At 41.7% G+C, this 20,251-nt stretch overlaps 1 protein-coding gene across 5 annotated transcripts; it reads left to right on the top strand.

Annotated features, from left to right (window-relative positions):
- Positions 1-1,299: 1,299 nt before the first annotated feature.
- rab11fip1a (RAB11 family interacting protein 1 (class I) a) lies at positions 1,300-18,779 on the top strand. 5 transcript variants are annotated; one of them, XM_054610198.1, is made up of 6 exons: positions 1,300-2,000; positions 11,053-11,489; positions 11,626-12,487; positions 14,069-15,763; positions 16,103-16,172; positions 16,812-18,779. In XM_054610198.1, exons 1-6 carry the CDS (start codon positions 1,651-1,653, stop codon positions 17,013-17,015), a joined length of 3,618 nt encoding a protein of 1,205 aa, XP_054466173.1. In that variant the 5' UTR covers positions 1,300-1,650; the 3' UTR covers positions 17,016-18,779. The 5 variants fall into 5 exon arrangements, with proteins under 5 accessions (XP_054466173.1, XP_054466171.1, XP_054466176.1 ...); XM_054610196.1 differs by having other exon boundaries at positions 16,103-16,202; XM_054610199.1 differs by lacking the exon at positions 1,300-2,000 and adding an exon at positions 9,571-9,951 and having other exon boundaries at positions 16,103-16,202.
- Positions 18,780-20,251: the final 1,472 nt, after the last annotated feature.

The following is a 20,251-nucleotide window of genomic DNA, read 5'->3' as shown; positions in this document are numbered from 1 at the left end:
AAAGACATTGAGATAGACTTGTCATGTTCATGATTTTAGTAAAAATGTTGATGTCATTGTGTTAAGGTACCTCATGCATTCATGCAGTCATTACTATCATCTCTGTCCACACCTGCTTTTAATATATATTCTAACTCTCTATAACTAAATATTATTCTACTAAAACATTGAGTCTGTGGAGTGTAGGCTACTTTTTCACATTACCCAAGCCTCCCAAAATAAAATGCAAATTTCCAATATTTTGCCTTAACTTAACCCCAGTAATGATCAACTACTAAAGGAATATAGCTCAAAATCAATGAGTTTGTTACCGTCTTGATGCAGGCCCGATGGGCAGATCAAGATGTGGTTACTAAGATAAAGTGATTTCATCCTTCGTTCTGGATGATTTAACACATTCATGGGTCATATTAAGGCCATCTGACAAAATGACATCAGTCATAACCTGAGTCATAACTCTTACCAGTTCTGGTGGACAAAAACAATCATCATCATCATCATCATCATCTTCCGTAACCACTTATCCAGTTAAGGGTCGCGGGGATGCTGGAGCCGATCTCAGCTGTCAATGGGGGAAGGGCAGGGTACACCCTGGACAGGTCGCCAGCCTATCACAGGACATATATAGACAGACAACCACTCACACTCACATTCACACCTACGGGCAATTTAGAGTCATCGAATAACCTAAAGTGCATGTCTTTGGACTGTGGGAGGAAGCTGGAGAACCCGGAAAGAACCCACGCTGACACGGGGAGAACATGCAAACTCCACACAGAAGGCCGTCTGGTCCGGGAAATGAACCCTGGCCCCTCTTGCTGTGAGGCGACTGTGCTAACCACTACACCACCCTGCATCCCAAAAACAATCATTTGAATAAGAAAAAAGAAGATTTTAATATTTGCCTATCCATGGACCTACATTTTTTTATTGTTATTTAATTTCCTTCACAGGATATATATTTAAAATCTGCCTCTACTTCATTCATATTTTTAAAGAAACCCCATGCCTTACAATTTGGAAAACAAAATAAAGTGATACAAATAATTTGTCTGGCCCATCCTGGCCGTCTTCTATCATTAAAGTGCAAAATGAGTATCACTGAGCTCAGTTCAGTTTCCATTATTGTCCTGCTAAAGTCTTCTATTACTTTTGCGGGAATAAACTGATTCCTGATCAGTGTCCTGGGACGTCTCAACGACACCCCCCTCCTCCACCGTCCAATCACCGACGGAGTTAGAAAACGGACTGGAATATTAGCCAATCAGGAAGCAGAATGAAGAGTATGGGCGGGGACTCCTAACATCAAGGAAGTGAGGTGTTGTACACTGCGGAGTCAAAACAAGGGAACTGTTTTCATGAAAGCCTCTCAAAGTGATTCGTCTCCCCGCAGTCATCTCCTGGTTGGTCGGCGTTGAGTTGAGTTGGTTAACTTAATGTTAACTTAAGTGTTATTAGAGGTTTGGTCAGGTCTCGCGTTACGTAGAGGAGGAACACGGATGACGACATCAGCCGGAGCTTCCTGAAGAGGAGTCGACTCGGTACCGTAAACCTACAGCTGCAGAGGAGGAGACAGAGTTCAGCCTGAGGTTAGCCAGCAGTCCTCTCTTTAATAACACAATTAGCATTAATCTTAACGGGGCTTCGGCGATGTCTCTGGCCGACCAGAGCCATCAGTGGTTCCCCACGAGTGTCCAGGTGACGGTGCACCAGGCTCGGAGCCTGCGTGCTAAGGGGAAGAATGGCACCAACGACGCCTACGCCATCATCCAGGTGGCCAAAGACAAGTTCTCCACCTCCGTGTCCGAGAAATGTGTGGATCCAGTGTGGAAGGAGGAGGCTTCCTTCGACCTGCCGCTCTTCCACCCGGGCAACGGGGACCGCTGCACGCTGTACGTCATCGTCATGCACCGCGCTCAGGTGGGGCTCGACAAGTTTCTGGGTCAAGCTGTGGTCAACCTGCTGGATCTGCACGACAACAACCCCCGCAAAAAGACGGAGTAAGTGACTGACTGCTGCTGCTGCTGCTGCTGCTGCGGGGCCCTGACCTCTTTTGACCCCCCTCTCATAACACTAAGAGCCTTTTTCTTAAACTGTTCCACCAAAGGGTGAACACTCATTTGGTATGAGGTGTTTTCCCTGGGGGTTATTATTTAGTATCCACTAGTTCACTAGTTTTTTTTTTTCTTTTTTTCCTTCTCCAAATCCAGCTTCAACTTTAGTTCCAGTTTATTTCCAGTGCAGCATCACCCCAGCAAACTTTACAGACACACCACCCACACACTCATTTTAATTCCACTTACCATGATGTATGACTTTATGCTACATAATAAAACTTATGTCAATTTACAGCATAGTTAAACTGCAATCTGACATAAAAAAAAAAGGTGGGTAAACAAACACTATGGTCCCTGACCCCATCGTATCCTGGGTTTTTATTGATATTAATTTACAATTTCAAGATTGATATTATGGCCTTCATTTGACCCATGAGGTGTTTTTGCTAAGCAGACTTCAAATGCGAAGGATCGCTCTAAACAATTACTGCTAAACTCGCCTCAGTGTTATCACGATTGATTTAGCAAATTTAGCTTAGAAATGTTGGAATATCTAACTCCCTTTAAACCTTAAGTTTCATCTTTTGTAACAATTGAATGTAGCCATTGTTGCTCACACCTTCCTGATCCAGATTTGTAATGCTTTGGTAATCCAAATTATGTAACACAACAAGTACTTTACAGCATGCAGGGGATAAATTTTGTCTTTATGTATTTATTATTTGAGACAACCAATCCATCTTTGAATTTGAAAATGATTTGATCATTTTTCAATCGTTTAGGAGCATTGCTTGAATGCATAAACTGTGAAAGGTAGCAGTACATTTGGCATCCATCCTTGAGTTTATATTGACCATCAGAATTTTTGTCCATCGATTCAGGCCAAGTCATATTTCAGAGAGACACAAATGTAGAGACACAAATGAAATGCCTTCATAAACTGGTGTGAAGCCAACTTTGTCACTGGCATCTCATATTGCTGCTGGTAATCTTGCACATTCCTCAGAGCTATTTACTAGCCATACTTACTAACAAATGCGTCTGCTCACACCCTAATTTGTTACCCGATGACATAAGTGGTGTGACGTAGCATGGGTGTGACAGGAATCAAAACAAAACATTGAATTAGTGTTAAAATGGGATACACACACCTTTTTATGTAAGAGTATAGAGACTCTGATTTCCAAATGTGACCTTTTGTAACGACTGAGTGAGGTTGTCGTTGTTACTTATCACTCTACTTTGGGCAGCTATGATACAGCGCTAGTATGACCTCATTCACTTGGTTATTGTACCGTCATATCTGCAATGTTATCTTTTGTTTGCTCAGTGAGTTTAAGACACTTTAATGGCAAAGTTCACTCCATGAGATTTCCTGTCCATGTCTGAACTCCTTCAGGCTCCCTGCTTGGCTCCATCCAATATGCAGGGTATTGGATATTGCTGTTTTCGCCTTGAAGCGTGTGGTGTTAGATTACTCTCCTGCTTGTCTGTCCTGCTGATAAAGGGTGTGACACCGAGGACTTTGTTATCCTGCTGAAAGGGAGCTTTGCTGTTGCCTCTAACACAATACAGTGTATTCGAGAAGAAAATAGGTTATAGGGTGCTTTATATTTGAGCTTGTATGAGAAAGGGAGTCATTTATTGTCACAAATGAACAGATATTTAGATTGATTACTAAATTCAGGTTTGGTGTGAAGGGATTTAAATGTTTGCTTTGAGTGTGTTTTATATCAAAAAGATTATTTTCATAAAGTGTTACCACTAAGTAATACTTTTTATGGCTGCATCTAACTATTCTTTACAATATTAATCATTTCTTTGATCACTCCATCATTTAGTTTGGTCCATAAAATTTCAGCCACAATATCCTTAAGCCCGAGTTGACATCTTCAAATCACTTATTTCGTCCGACCCATGGTCCAAAACCCAAATATGTTCAGCTTACAATTACTTAACACAAAGCTTGCTTAAAAACATTGCAAACAAATTAATCAATTATCAAAATATTTGCAGGATAATAACCTGTCAACCAATTTATGTTTCAGGTCTTCATATTGAGTTACATATTGGACTACTGTTGCATAAGGGTCAGGTTATATTTTCTGTTCAGACACATGAGCCTCAATATTTATTTTGTAAACAAAGAGCAGAGCAGTGGAACTAAAAATATCTCCCATCCTGATTTTCTTTTTTCACCAAACATGAGAATCACCTTCAGAGAATTCAAACAATATGATCTTATACATTTTCCTGCAGTGTCCATAGATGACTTTTAAATATTTTATGATATTACCCGATCCTTGAAACCCCTTTGAAATGCAATCAAATGTTAGTATGAGGTGTCAGTCAGTGTTAAACAGATATTTTGGGGAATCCATATTTAACAGTATTGACACCTCTTTATTTTTATAGGCTGAATCCACTCTGGTGTCAGCTCATACGATAAATACAGTCCCTCCTGTTAATCATTAGACATGAAAAGAGAAGTGCCCTTGACAATTAACTGAGGAACCTGTCCAGCAGGACTGTTGAGAAGGTGTATCAGGCACGGATCTGTTTCCATGCAAATAACAGGACATGCACACCCTGACATCTGTTCATAGCTGTAATAATGCATTGTCTCCATGCAGCCAGCGATGTTGCTTTCCCTGCTGTAAAAGACGTAAACAAGACAAGAATAGTCTCTTGATTGGCCTGAGAAAGTGCGATCTCTCTGTCCTTGAGGTTAGACCTGGTTAGCGATTGTTTGACTTGGCGTGCTCGGTGTAGGCTGGGAAATGAGAAATGTTTGAATTAGGCTCGGTGCATCACGTACTGCACAGCACCTCCCTTCATGTTTGAAAGTGTTTGAGGAATGTTGGTCCACTCCCTCATTGTTTCCTAACTGAAGATTCTGTCTGGATGTCTGCTACAGTGCATGGTAATAAAATAAATGCTGCAGCAGTAAACTTCATATGAACTTCTGATATCTGTCTGGTTAATGCCAAACTATGTTTGGTATTTAAATTCAGTGACGGTTATTTTCACTTTACCTCAGATTATCTCATGCATTGTATTCTACCAAATGATCAAACAGGAAATCGTTTTTTTACAGGTTGTAACAAGCATTCTCTATTACAATTATCTTCATACAGTCAACCCAACAAAAGTCGATGTGGACACAAAATGCATTTAATGCTAATTTAAAGTCAACCACCACAAAAATGCTGTGTATTTACAGTCCATTTTTCACATGTTTACATACTATTCAAAACCTCAAGTAACACAATATTACTACTTATTAGACTGGGATTTGCTACATCGAAGAAATACAACTATAAACTGCATAACTCCTAATTGGGCTTATTATTTTAATCCCTTGATTACCTCTATGAAAGACGTACCGGCTGAGGACAGGGGGCAAGTGAGGCTGAATCCAGAACTATACACTATATGAGAAGATGTGATGCTTCATCATTCTTTTCCAGTCACAGAGTGGTTTCCAGTCCATACTCCCCATTCCTTAACCTCATAGGGGAATCATCTTTCTCATGGAGGTGGAAAGTTTATGACCACCAGCCTAATGATCAGATGAGTGAATGATGAATGTCTGGACATATCTGCAGAAGATTGCCAGGGATGGATCGCCCATTCAAAGGAGGTGTGATGTTGAAGAGAACTTGTGGCCAAATGCAGAAGACAGGGTTGATTGGCACAATTGTATTTCTACTTTTGCATACAAATATGTATATAATTATACAAATATGTACACTTATATACATATTTGTATGGGATAGCTACTATCCTATACAAATATGTATATAAATGTACAGTGTGTATTACATTACTGAAATGACTTTAGTTTTATTGTGTGCACTTGTAAATACTCTATGCAAAACAATAAAGCTGACCGGAGCATGTTGCAGCAATTCTGACTAGTTTCTATGACACACTGTAAGGCAGCACAATCCATGTATTAAAGAAGGGACTTTTTTTGTTGCTGTGGTATCTTAGTTTCAGCTAAGACAAAAGTGAGTCATATTGTAATGCTACCTGTTGTTAATGTGTTCGGCTTGCATCAGTGCATCCCGGATGTTAGATTAATTGTAGCATGTCTGTAAAGAGTTTGAACTTGTTTTTGGAAAAGTGAACTAGTCTGAACAGAGGTTTTTTTACTAATTGGAAAAAACTTTAAGTGACACAGTTGGAGGGTTCTGCTTTGGATCAGAGTTTAACATGGAAAAGTTTTCTATAATTGGGCCTTCTGCCACACTATTGGTACATGTAATAATAGCAAGGGCAAGGCTTTAATTGTACAAGCATAAAGTGTCAGTATGAAATGGCACTAATTGCATGTTTTTCAGAAACACTCCTAGCTTTCCCTTGTCCTTAATAAGTGCCGATCCTGTGCAACAGAGAGGACGTGAGGGGTGAGCCTGAACAAAGCTGTAATTGTCAGATTTTATCTGAGATTGGCATGTTGCTCACAACAGGAACTGGAACAAGCTGTACACAAGTTAATGACACCACCTGTCTCGGGTCTAACAGGACACAAATTTGAAGCATTTGAAGTCAGAGCTATTAAGAACCGGTCAATTTATTTACAGTATGTTGTTTTTGTGTTCTTCAACTTTAATCAAATCTACCCTTATCCTCAACCCTTGTGCCTCACCAGGGATATTTTGAGCTTTTTTTTAGTTTGGTAAGATTGTGAATTTTTTTTTTTTTTTTTTTTTTTTTGAACCTCAGCTCCTATAATAAGTCTAAAATAAACTGCGTAGCCAGAATACAGGCACTCAGCTCATCAGGACACAAATGTCCCCATTGAAACCCATTAAATCCTCAACTTTTGATCCTGTGGCCATTACAGTATAAAATCATACATTGTATTATATCAGGCCATCAATCTAGAGAGCTGGCTTTAAAAGTAAAGTCGTTTTTAATATTTTCAACCAAATTGAGCCATTCTCATGCTTGCTCTATGGGACAAATATATGCCATTCTCTTGTGTCGCAGCCAGGTCTTTACTGCTGAATTATGGAGCTCTGCAGGTCACTTTAGTAAAGTATTTAACTTTGTAGAGGTGTCCTTCTATGCCTACATGCAAGTGTATGTGACCATATGAGCCCAGAGCAAGTGGCACTCATGGCCTCAAAGTGATCTTGCTGGCTAGACTTGCTTTATTTCTAGAGCCAAATAAGGTGATAAGATAAGATAATCCTTTATTAGTCCCGCAGCGGGGAAATTTGCAGGCTTACAGCAGCATAAAGTTAAAGTGCACACAAGACATAGTAAAGAAAGACAAGATAAAAATAAAAATGAAAATAAAAAATAAAATAAAAAAACAAGTATTATAAATAAGCAATAAAAACAGTAGAAAAACACAATAACTGAAATATAATATTTACAGACAGAAAAAAAACAACTATATTAACCATTATTGCACAGTGTTTTATTGTCATGTGTCATGTGGTCTGCTGGGAGCAGAGCTGGTTGTGCAGCCTGACAGCAGCAGGAAGGAAGGACCTGCGGTACCTCTCCTTCACACACCGGGGGTGAAGCAGCCGGTGGCTGAAGGAGCTGCACAGAGCTGCCAGGGCGTCCTGCATGGGGTGGGAGGTATTGTTCATCAGGGATGATAGCTTGGCCATCACCCTCCTGTCTCCCACCACCTCCACCGTATCCAGTGGACACCCCAGCACACTGCTGGCCTTCCTGACAAGCTTGTTCAGTCTCTTCTTGTCGGCTGCTGAGATGCTGCTGCTCCAGCAGACCACTGCATAAAAAATGGCTGATGCCACCACGGAGTTGAAAAAGGTCTTCAGGAGTACTCCCTGCACTCCAAAAGACCTCAGTCTCCTCAGCAGATACAGTCTGCTCTGACCCTTTTATAGAGTGCCTTTGAATGATTAGTCCAGTCCAGTTTATTGTTCAAGTGAACACCCAGGTACTTATAAGATTGCACAATCTCAATGTCCTGTCCCTGGATGTTCACTGGTTCCGGAGGACAGTGTTTTCCCCGGCGGAAGTCCACCACCAGCTCTTTGGTTTTACCAGAGTTGATCTGGAGGCGGTTCCGCCGGCACCATCCTGTGAAGTCCTGGTTCAGTTCTCTGTATTCCCTCTCATCGCCTGCGGAGATGAGGCCGACGATTGCAGAGTCGTCAGAGAACTTTTGCAGGTGGCAGGTAGCAGAGTTGTATGTGAAGTCTGATGTGTAGATGGAGAAGAGGAATGGAGCCAGAACGGTTCCTTGTGGGGCCCCCGTGCTGCAGGACACCCGATCTGACTCACACTCCCTTATCCTCACATACTGTGGACGGTTGGTGAGGTAGTCCAGTATCCATGCAGTGAGGTGGTGGTCCACCCCGGTCTGCTCCAGCTTGTCCCTCAGAAGCAAAGGCTGGATGGTGTTGAAGGCACTGGAGAAGTCGAAGAACATGACTCTCACAGTGCTTCCAGCCTTTTCCAGGTGAGAAAGGCATCTTTGTAGCAGGTAGATGACAGCGTCATCCACCCCGATGCCAGGTTGATAGGCGAACTGAAGAGGGTCCAAAGATGAGGTCACCAGGGGGCGGAGGTGCACAAGGACCAGCCGCTCCAGGGTCTTCATCAGGTGGGATGTTAAAGCCACCGGCCTGAAGCTGCTGATCAAATCTGTTAAAGAATGAGTTCAGATCATTCACCCACTGTTGGTCCCCCACAGGCTGTTGGTTGGGCCCCTTGTGGCCAGACATGGCCTTGAGGCTCTTCCAGACTCCGCTGATGTTGTTCTGCTGCAGCTGGTCCTCCATCTTTGTCCTGTAGATATTTTTCCCTTCCCTTATCTTCCTCCTCAGCTCCCTCTGCACAGTCCTCAGCTCCTCCTTGTTTCCTGATCTAAAGACCCTCTTCTTCTCCTTGAGGAGGGTCTTTATCTCAGGATTGATCCAGGGTTTGCTGTTGGAAAAACACCGTACAGTCCTGGTGGGTACGGTGTTCTCCACACAAAAGTTTATATAATCCGTTATTGTGTCTGTGAGACCCTCGATGTCCTCCCCATGGGCATCACTGAACACTTCCCACACAGTCGAGTCGAAACAGTCCTTAAGAGCCTCCTCGGCTTCATCGGACCATCTTTTGACTGTGCGGGTCACAGCTGGCTGCCTGTGCACAAGAGGTTTGTACACAGGCCGGAGGTGCACCAGGTGTGGTCAGATCTTCCCAGGGGAGGGAGGGGTGATGAGGTGTATGCCTCCTTGGTGTTGGCATACAGCAGGTCCAGGGTTCTGTTGTCTCTGGTGGGGCAGGTGATGTACTGGGTGAAGGTGGGCAGAGTGGAGGACGGAGGGGCATGATTAAAGTCACCAGAGAGGAGGAGGAGGGCATTGGGATGTTGTGTCAGCAGCCTGCTTGTCGCCGAGTGTATGACGTCACAGGCCGCTTCTCCGTTAGCAGAGGGGGGAATATACGCAGCTATTGTGATAACGTGCGAGAATTCCCTCGGTAAATATACCGGCCTCATGCTAACGGCCAACAGCTCAATGTCCGCTGTACAGGTCTGCTCCTTAACAGTGATGTGTCCAGAGTTACACCATCTATTATTCACAAACACTGCCAGACCTCCTCCCTTCCTCTTACCGCTCTCCGCTGTCCTGTCTGCCCGGATGATGCGGAACCCGTCCAGTGCAGCGTTGGTGTCCGGAGTCATCTCCGTGAGCCATGTCTCCGTGAACACCATGACGCTACACTCCCGGTATTCCCTCTGATGGCGAGTCAGTGCTGAGAGCTCGTCCATCTTGTTGGGGAGAGACCGTACGTTTCCCATGATGATGGAGGGGAGGACGGGTTTGAAACGTCTCCTCCTGGCGCGACGTTCTGCCCCAGCACGGCATCCCCGTCTCCTCCTCCTCAGCTCATAGGCTATTAGAAGGTAAGAACTTTAAATAGTAATAATAGTTGAAGGGTAATAGGAGTAATACAATTAAAAACAATAATGGCCATTTTACATGGCCCATGAATTAACAGGTGAGATTATTTGATCTAATACTGCACAAAGAAATGGAAATGCATCAAAATCAATACTGTTGCTATTGCCTGATGTATCTCAGACTGTGAAAAGAATACAATTTTATTTTCTGCATGGCATCCAGTATACATGATCTAATGCAATGTATGTGTTTTTCTTTCATTTAAAAACAGAGGGGCATCATCTCAAAAACGAATACAGTCATTTTGTTGTTATTATCAGGACTGCTGTTGGTTAAAACTCACTAAAAGTGGAAAATAATATTAATATTTAGAATTTCTATAGCAGTTTTACTATATTTTCATCCTCTAACGACACCAGATCAACTTTTTTAAAGTGAGGCACAAGGGTCAAATGAGAGCCTTGTTTTGTTTACATGGAAGTTTTTAGGGCCACCTCTAATGCAGTGTTGTTGTTGGTTGAGCAAAAGAGGTTAAATAATCTTGCAATTTAAGAGCATTGTTATTATGATTATTAATATTTTAAGAATATTCATAAGAAAATGTATGTTTTCAGTTAAGCAACTACTAATAAACTTGTTAATCTATACCGGCTTTTACATTTCTGCTTGAGAAAAAATGTAAACTATTAATTAGAAGTTTCATTTTACACAACAAAAACCTGCATCAGAAACAGTCCTTTACCACTGGTTTATTTGCAACTGGAATAATATTTCAACTAGTGACCTGTCTTATTCTGTCTGAAATGGACATGTATCCTTATTTTGCAATAACCCATGTTACAATAGAATTGCATTGCTGGGCAGCAACTTGGGACCATGTTTACTTCTTCTCAGCTGGTGTCATTCACATGCACTGCAGCAATAAATAAACTGGGACACATTTGGAACGTTTAAGTTTACACGGTCTATATAGCAGTGTAATGAAAAACATACTTTAATAACTCTTAAAATGTAAAAAGCGCATAATTTATACTCCGGAAATCCCAATGATCTTGCAAAAATTCAATCTTTAACATTTTATTCATTCTCTCTGTCGTTTGCAGTTGGTTCAAGATGGTGGACAAGAGTGGAAAAGAGGACAAGGCGAGAGGCGATGTGCTGCTAGATATCCAATTTATGAGAAACAACATGTCAGCGAGCATGTTGGACCTTTCTATGCAGGACAAACCGCGCTCCCGCATCTCTAAGCTGAAGGATAAAGTCCGTGGGAAGAAAAAGGACGGCTTCTCCGACTCTGCTTCAGCTATCGTTCCCTCTGTCAGCAAGGTCTTCACAGACAGCGAGGGAGAGGCGGACGCACAGTCGCTCAACCTGTCCGAAGGAGTGAAAAAGAAATCTAAACTCAAAACCCTCTTTGGTTCCAAATCAAACCTGCAGCGTAACATCTCACAGTCCATGTCTACACTGGGGACTCTTCCAGAGAAGAATTCATCTCTCAGTAGCAGCCGCTCATCTGGCCTCAATGTGGACTCTCCTGACGGTAACTAAACCTTTCTTTACTCGGTGTGTGCTGTATGTTGACAGTTCTGTCTTACCTCTGCGGTACAGTGCAAGTTAAATAATGGTGTTTTGCCTGTCAACAATGACATCATGCTTCCTTGTCTCTCCTCCCACAGTTAAAAAGAAATTCAAATTCCTGGGACACAAGCGAACAGGCAGCTCTGACAGCAAGCACTCTCTGGGTCCTTTCTCCCTACTGGGTCGCTCCAAGCAGAGCAACAGTGACCTGAACAACCTGTGCATCAACGGCAGCCATGTGTACGCAGAGGAGAAAGATCCAAACAGTGGATCTACTCTCAGTCTGAACAGCTCAGGCCAAGGATCTGTGGAGGATGTCCGCAAACACACCTCAGAAGTCTCCGTAGATCCCGTTATAAGTGTAAATGTTCCCTCCTACAAGCGTGAGTCGACAGATAGGGCATTACTGGAGCAACAGCGCCATCAAGAGGAGGAGGGGAAAAGGCAGGCAGAAGAGAGGAGGCTGCAGGAAGAGGAGAAGTACAGGGTAGAGGCCAAGAGACTGCAGGAGGAAGAGGAGCGCAGACACCAAGAGGAGCAGGAGAGGAAGAGACGCTTCCTTGAAGATGAATCGAGGAGGAAGAAACAGATAGAGGAGGAGGAGGAAGAAAGGAGAAGGCAAGAGGAAGCAGCAGAACACCAGAGGCTTGAGGAAGAGCGACGCAGAGCCGAGGACCAGAAGAGACAGGAGGAGGCCTCCATGAGCGACAGGCTGTCGTCTCTGTTTGGAATGATCAGGAAGAAGGAGGAGAAGAAAGAGGAGCTACCCACAACAGCTCCTAGCAGCGATTCAGGAGATCCTGATAAAGCGATCTCCCACCCCTCCAACAATCTGTTCGAGGACATCGATATTGGCAATGAAAGACCAGCTGATCATCAGAAGTCCAGCAACAACCCACAAACCCCTTCTACCATGGTCTTCCTCAACCGTACTGCTAAAGTGTCTGCCGTCAAACCCAGGTAGGCCTTCTTCTCAAGTTACTTCACACTAATGTTATGTAATACAGTTAACTGTTATGTCAGTGATATGACACTGGGGTTGCTGTTGGTTGCTTGTAGGGACACTATTCTTAGACTTGCCTGACTGGAATTTGAATACCTCCCTCAACAGGGCTGCAAGTGCAACTGAACATGCTATTGTTTTTTTTGTTTCGTATGTGAATTTTTATACAACCAAAAAAGGCTCTACACTGACTGTGCCTTCACCAAGCCCCGCCCCCTGCTGCCACTCCGTTAAGCTGTCACCTCCCATAGAGCCTGCACTGTCACTAACTGCACTTCAGAAAGAAGCAGACAGAAGGGTCTACAGTATGTGTTTGATGAATATATCCAGGATTTCAAACTCATTCAGCCATATCAATTTAAAAAAGGTAAAGATTAAAGCTGAAGCCTACAGAAACAGTGTAAAAGTAAACCACCACATCATCTGGCGATCGATGCAGAAGATGATGAAATTCAGGAAAAACACGGTTCCTCTTTATTCACTGTCACAGTCATTAAAAAGCAAAAGCAGCATGTGTATACAGGTCAATAACGTAAAAAAAGGGATATGTTTTTTCACATCTTTGTTATCCATGCTCGAGTAAGAGGCACATGTCAATAATAAATGTTGTTTAAGGAAACCAACACACTTGTATCAGATTTTCACCTTACACCATCTCTTTCAACACTGAAACTATGGAATTCCTCAAGTTTCTGGGTTGGGTATGTAGACTCAACCTTGTGACTGTCTTGAATGACGGAAACCTCTGAATTCTGCCCAACGGTTGATGGACCAGTTTGACCAGTTTGGTCTTAGTGCAGTTGAGGACTGGGTGTGGTTTGTGTTTGTGAGGGTTTTTGTGGAACGGGTTGTAGACTTCCCAGAGCTCATAAGGAGTGACCGACTCACAGTGTTTCTTTCCTTGTAGACATCTGCGGTAATTGGAATTGTTTTTTAGATTTTCTTAATAGTTGTTTGTGGAGCGGACCTTTTTATTCTTGAGTCATAATGGTAAGGGGCTTGTTCTTTCCATTTATCATTGATGTAACAGTAGTTCTTGTTTTCAAAAATGTTTGTTAGATGGCCTTAGCCTTAGGCATTTAAAGTTGCCTGTGTTATTTAGTTGTGATATTATTTTTTATTTGATGCCATTTTGGAATACCTAGTATAATCTTAGTGGAATAATCTTGAAGCAGAAATGTCATATTGTACTAAACAAAGTCTCAATGTGAGCAAATCCCAGACTAAAAAGAAACCAGAATGGAAAGACACTTGTTTATTAGATGTTCATTCTGTAGGTTGGTCAGTAAAATGAATCAGTGGATTATTTTATGAACAATTTTGTCATAATTAATGGCAGTGTTTAGGGTTGTAGTTAAGACTAAATATTGAGCTGTCTAGGAGCTAAATAATGTGTGCTTGTAGATGGGGAATTTATTGGTTTTGTTGTCATGGGAGATGCTTGTCAAATTGGTGATGGGCTGTACATTGGTGGTAATCACTTTAGTGTATTGTGATGGTCACACTGACCTGTAGGCCTTGTTTTCACTCCTTGGCAGATATACTCAATCTCTGGAGTCTGAACCTGCTGACTGCCAAACCCCCAGTCAGCTGTGTCCTTCCCCAGCCACCTCTGAATCCACCCTCTCTAGTGTCCCGTCGGACTCCCCTGATACGTTCTCCAGTCTCCACTCATCCCTGGCTCCACAAAACACAAATCAAAGCCAGTCTGGTTCTCCCCATGGCAGCATAGATGATTTGTCTTCTGTGCCAGCTTCACTCATGGCGGATAAGAAAAGAAGTGGAGGAATAACTCCCGTCAGAGAGATCACGAACCCTGCGTATGTAGAGAAAGACGATCCTCAGCCAGGCAGTAAAATGTCCATTCCACTTCCTGATTATGACACCCTATTCCCTCAGAAGAGACACGGAGTGCAAGGGCACACCCGATGGGACCATATAATCGCTGAGGTCAATCAGAAAAACAGGGACTTTGCAGAGATGAGTGTGGATGGCCCGGAGGAGAATGAACCCAGTGTTCAGGAGAGACCTGCCATGAGGCATTACCAAACACAAGCTCAGCAGACCAAACCCATATCATCAAAAAAGGCAGCCGCTCCAGCTCCCCCTAAATCAGTCGCTCCTCCAGACCCTAGATCAGTGGCACATGCCAGTCAAACAAAGAGCCAGAATACTGCCCACCAATCTCCCATGAAGCCCAATCTGCCCACAGTCTCCGGACCTGTAAACACAACCAGAGAAAGTCTCTCAGAGAGATCAAGGGATGGAGCGAGGACGGCGTTGCGTCCAACACCTGAAGCGACACATGCACCCAGATCAGCCAGCCAAATGGACTTGGAAACAATTACACCAGATGATGAAAGAGAAGTGCAAGGCACTGTGGACAAAAAGGCACCTAGAGCCAAACCCAGACAGAGGGAGAGTGGCAATGAGCCAGTACAGCAAGAAGACTCTGCTGTGACACCAGTGGTCTCGGACAAACATATGAACAGTAACATCCAAACGTTCTCTAGTTCAGGTATGAGCAGCAGGGTCACAAGAGGAAGGCCGGCGGAGAAGAACTTTGAGATTGACCCGTTCCCCAGTACTGAGCTTCTCTCCAAAGACCCATGGGCACAGCTGGAGACAAACCAAGAAGTAGATCCTTTTTCTACAGGCAGTGTACAAAAAGAGCAGATGGTTGAAGCTCTGGGAATGAACCCAGACGATCTTGAAAATGTTTTTAGTCAAGAGAAACACACAGATTTATTTGCTGACTTCAATGCCAGCGATTCAAACAAACAAAGCGAGTACAGGAAAAAAGATCAGGTCAGTCCTGTTTTCCAAAGAAGGAATTCACAGAAACAAAAACAAAGCAACTTCACAACTTACTTGGAGAATAAGACTTCCAAGTCTCGACAATATAAAGAAGAAACAACCATAACCACAGCTAATCAAGTCCCCTCAACAAGAGACGTCAGGAATGGGTCTATTGCACCGAAGCCTCCAGCTGAAGTGGAAACACAAAATCAATTTTATGGAAGCCAAGATGAATTTGGAGCTGAACCTTTTAGCTCTACCTTGACTTCCTCAGAACCCCTCCAGGTAGTTATGGAGGGAGTGGAGTCAGCGTCTCAGGCAGGAGGTTTGTCTGGGGGAAAGGCAGCTTTGCGGGCATGGGTCTCCCCCTCTGATGTTCAGGCTGTCAGTGCTCAGAATAGCAATGGAGGTGGGCTAGCCTTGACTCCACGCAGGTGAGATTGAACAGGCAACTTACTAAGAATGCATTTGTGGACTGTTTATCTAGGCATATCACATCTGGCTTGCTGCTGTTGTTTGGGGAATCAGATAAGGTGTTGGGATTTGCCTTGGGTGAGACTATTTGGAAAAAGCTTGTGGTCTCGAGTCAACTATCTTCATTTTAGTTTAATTCTGAATATTGCACATCTGACAATCACAATGGAATGATATGGAAATTAAATAGTTAATTTTTCTTTTCTGTCAAGTTGTTGTGCATAATGTTGTACTAACTAGCAATTATCCTTTTTTAAGGCTTTGTAATATTTGAAAAAATTTGTGTGCTTTCTTTACAGGCCTCATCCTGTGAAGCCCATGAGAGAGAGCCAGCATCCAATCAGCACCACTGCTGTAAAAGAGATAAAGGTCCGTGAGCGCACACTAGGGAAGGTCCAGGTACTGTTTCCTTGACATTTATGAAAAACTGGGACCAAAAATCAACAGATTTGTTGACATAGCCCCCTCACAGGAGGAATTCTGGGACACAATACAGAAACTCTCATTTCACTCTATAACATAATCTACAGTACGCACATTTACAAGCCAACCTTTTTTTTTTGTTAATACACAGAAATGATCCATGTTTTGCAATATTAACTTCATAAACAGAAAATAACGTCAGCTACAACAGGCAGCCTCAAAGTTTATTTCTCGTCTGAAATATTGTCAGTCGATTCTGAAAATATTGACGTGGAAGGTTAATTTTTGATCTTGGAAATGGAAGTTTTCTTATCACAAGGTCCACTTGCCTTTTCAACTCAGCAAGTCGAGTTTGGCTCAGTTGTCAAAAACCGAGCTAAACTCAAATCTAGTGAGGAAGGCCACAAGATGCGGCCAAAAGCTTTGACCATGTAAGCGGACCAGGTGTTATGAATTAGTTGTTAAATAGGTTTTTACATTGCAATTACATCTCTAAACAACCCTTAATAGTTCAATATGTATTAAAGGATCGATATTTATTTCATTAGAATGCATACTGAATTCACTTTTCCTCATTCCCTTCAGGTGGAAAACTCTGTGGATAGTGGCCCTTTCACTCAGCTGACACAGGATGAGTTGATCACAATGGTGGTGAGGCAGCAGGCCGACCTGTCCAAGAAGGACGTCAAGATAGTGGAGCTGGAGGAGTACATCGACAACCTGCTGGTACGCGTCATAGACGAGCAGCCCGGCATCCTGCACTCTCTAAACGCTGGCAAACCGGCGTAACGTAACGGCTGCTGGCAGAGCAGAGTCCCACTTAAGGACACGTTTATGTTTGTTGTGTGTTTGTACTGTCGTCTCTGTGTGCTGAGAGATGCGATCTCGATGAGGGTCTTAGAGCATAATGCACTTTCTTAGTTTCAGAGTCAAATTTATTTGAGAATGCTGGAAATTTTAATAACTAGTTGGGATGTTCAGAACCAACTCTTTCAGTACCGAGACCGATATCTGGGCTTTGGGTATCGGCCGATAGCGAGTACCGATCGGATGCCAGTGTTAAACTAATAAGCTGTATGCCTCACTGTGAGGAAGTGACAGGGATCCTTCTGTTATGTGTAAGGCAACATCTGGTTAGATCTAAACATTGCTTTCCTAACGTTATGTATTTGTTACAACATTTAAGAAATGAATACATAGATATAAATGTATTGAACTGTTATTTATTAAAATAATGGTACTCGTTAGCAGATCGGCCCATCGTCACAGAATCCAGATTCCACTATTTGAGTCAGTTTCGGACCGATATCTAACATCAGCATCGGTGCATCTTTAATAACAAGCAAGTAAACATCTTTATATGAGCAAATTAATGTATTTTCTTTTGACACTATGGTACCGGTATTTGCTTTAAAAAGAATTGTTACATGAAAATCTATTCAGTGTTTTGACCAATATATATACCAAACTTGATGAAACTTGGGTGGAGCTTTATTTGATAAACTAATGATGGTGACAAAAATTATTGTTTTTTCAATGATTATTATCTGGCCTTTTTTAACTCTTTACACTGGGCTTTGTGTAACTTATTTCTGTGCAATGAATTATGATATTCATAACCTTAAACAAACATCCAAATTCAAGAGTAAGATTGTTTATATTACATTTACTTTAACCGCTGAAATCTTATTTTGTGTTTTCTTCGCTGAGCCTTTTGACTTGCATATATATTTTTAACTAGTCATTTAAAAACATTCCTGCAACCTTAAACTCACCACAGGCGAATGTCAGCTGGTCGTCCAGTCCTTAAAAACATATTGTGCCTATTTTTGCTTCAAAGAGGTGTTATTTAGAAAACCAGCAATAAATTAAAGCAAGCAGCTGCTATGTTTTGTGCATAGTTTGAATTGCACGGCAGCAGTTGCATCGTTTTTTTCTTTCATGTGATTATGAAGCCTGTGCACATCGTTTAAAACATTATGCAAGTAATAGCGCAGAATCAAAGTCTTATAATAATAATAATAATAATAATAATGTGAGATTTTGATCACTGTGGTCTTTGTGTTGTATTTGTTAAGTGAAAACCAAGAGATAATCAAGAACAAATAATCAGATGGAAAGTAATCGACTTAGTATCAGTAATAACCAACCAGCCTTGTCTTTGTATTTGAACTACACTTATGAATGAACATCTATGCCTTTATATGATATTATTTTATCCTTTGGCAGCAATTATAGCAATATTAATCTTGAGAATGTACAGCCCTGTGCCTTCAAAATGTTTGAGTTGTGTGTCTGATATGCTGGATGGACAGGTGTTTGCTACCTCTCTTCTTGTACCCGAGTGAGAGCCCAAAGAGTGTGCAGAATGTACGGCCTGATGTATCGAGAGTCTGTTGACGTGACAATAATACTACAGTCAATGTAAAACTTCTGAAGGAAGTGACATTTGTGAAAAGTATGGTTTTATTCGAAATAAAGACACTAATTATTTCACCAAATTCTTTGTACCTGCGTTTACTTACAATTATTATATGTACATTTGGAAAGAAATATAACCTTTATATGTAATTTAAATATGAATCTACATAATAAGCGCCCAAACAAGCTACCTATTGTATTGAGAACTGCAGTTGTCCTATAATAAATCAAGTATACAAATAAGTGGCTCTCACATAATATTTAATATGGTCCTAGACCAGTAGGATAATAAACTGTTGCCATGGAAACATGCATGTTGATGTTTTATTGCACACAAGCTTCTTTTCAGGAGAGACAGTGCAGAGCACTGCTGTTCTTTTTTCATGGTGATTTAAGCAAGAATGTAAATGGGGCTGTTTGTGGAGTTTCGTCTATTGTAAAATTTATCAAGAATTTCTTCTTTTTTTTTTTTTTTTTTTTTTTTTTTTTTAAACCTTCCAATTTAAAAAATAAATAAATGGACTAGGACAAACTGTCAAAAATGAAAATACAACTACAGTACTGTGTATTTATGAATAGAATAAGTCTATTGTCAACAATCCTATTAAAAGAGACAAAACAGCAATGAACGGATTCTACAAGCATTGTGTGAGTAAGTCAGAAAAAGTATTAAAACATAAATAAACATGCTGTTGGTTTAGGTCTTTCATGATATCTCTTCACAATAACAATATAGAGAAGTTAACCAGTCTAACTCTCAAAGTTAATTAAGAAAACAATCTGGCAAAAGAAAGCATTTTCTTTTATGGTCCAACACGAAAATAGATTTTTCCAAGAAACTCTCCTCTTGTGGAAAAAAAAACATATCTATTTTTGAAATGCCTAACTAATATTTTACGAAAGGGAGGCTACTCAATGTTACTGTAGCTGTACAAACGCATGGCAGTCAACGGTTGCTCTAATCTGTTCAGGCTTAAAGGGGAACTCCAACAATTTTACCCATCAATGCATGTTTACAGATCTTGGAGTGCTAATGCATATGTGATGTAAAGACTGTTGTGGCTCCAGAGAAAGCTGCGCGGAATCTGATGTATTGGGGTTGGAGGGGGCTGAAGACAAGTTTGAAGGTTAAATTAAAGTAAGAGTATAGAAAGAAGAAAGTTTCCCAGACCGCTGTACCCTGCTCTTAATCTCTGCTTGAGACATTAGTCACAACAAGTTACACAACCAAAACTCCAACCAAAGTGCGACTAAGCGGTTTTGTGGTTAATGTAGGTGCCGGGTTTTGAAAAGAAGAATGTGTGTGAAAAAGACAATGTCTGGTTCTGCTACATTGTTCATGATCCTTTTTTCAAACTGTCCTTTGTGAGTCCGTCAATGTTCTAAGAGTGCAGGGCTAAATTGGTGGAATAATCTTAGGGTATTGGTAAACAGCAGTTTTAACACTGGGTTACTGAATTATGGTCGTCATAATGTGGTTACCTTGTTTGAAGCTGGATCACTATATAGTTAGGAATCCTACCTATGTAACTCTGTGTTGCCTTAATGTTCCTTCTGTCCAAAGACACAGGGATAAACTAACAGTAGCCCTAAACACAGGAGAT

This window comes from Anoplopoma fimbria, chromosome 13, assembly GCF_027596085.1.
Source record: "Anoplopoma fimbria isolate UVic2021 breed Golden Eagle Sablefish chromosome 13, Afim_UVic_2022, whole genome shotgun sequence".
Classification (NCBI taxonomy): Eukaryota; Metazoa; Chordata; class Actinopteri; order Perciformes; family Anoplopomatidae; genus Anoplopoma; species Anoplopoma fimbria.
This window is presented reverse-complemented; position numbering and strand designations above follow the sequence as displayed.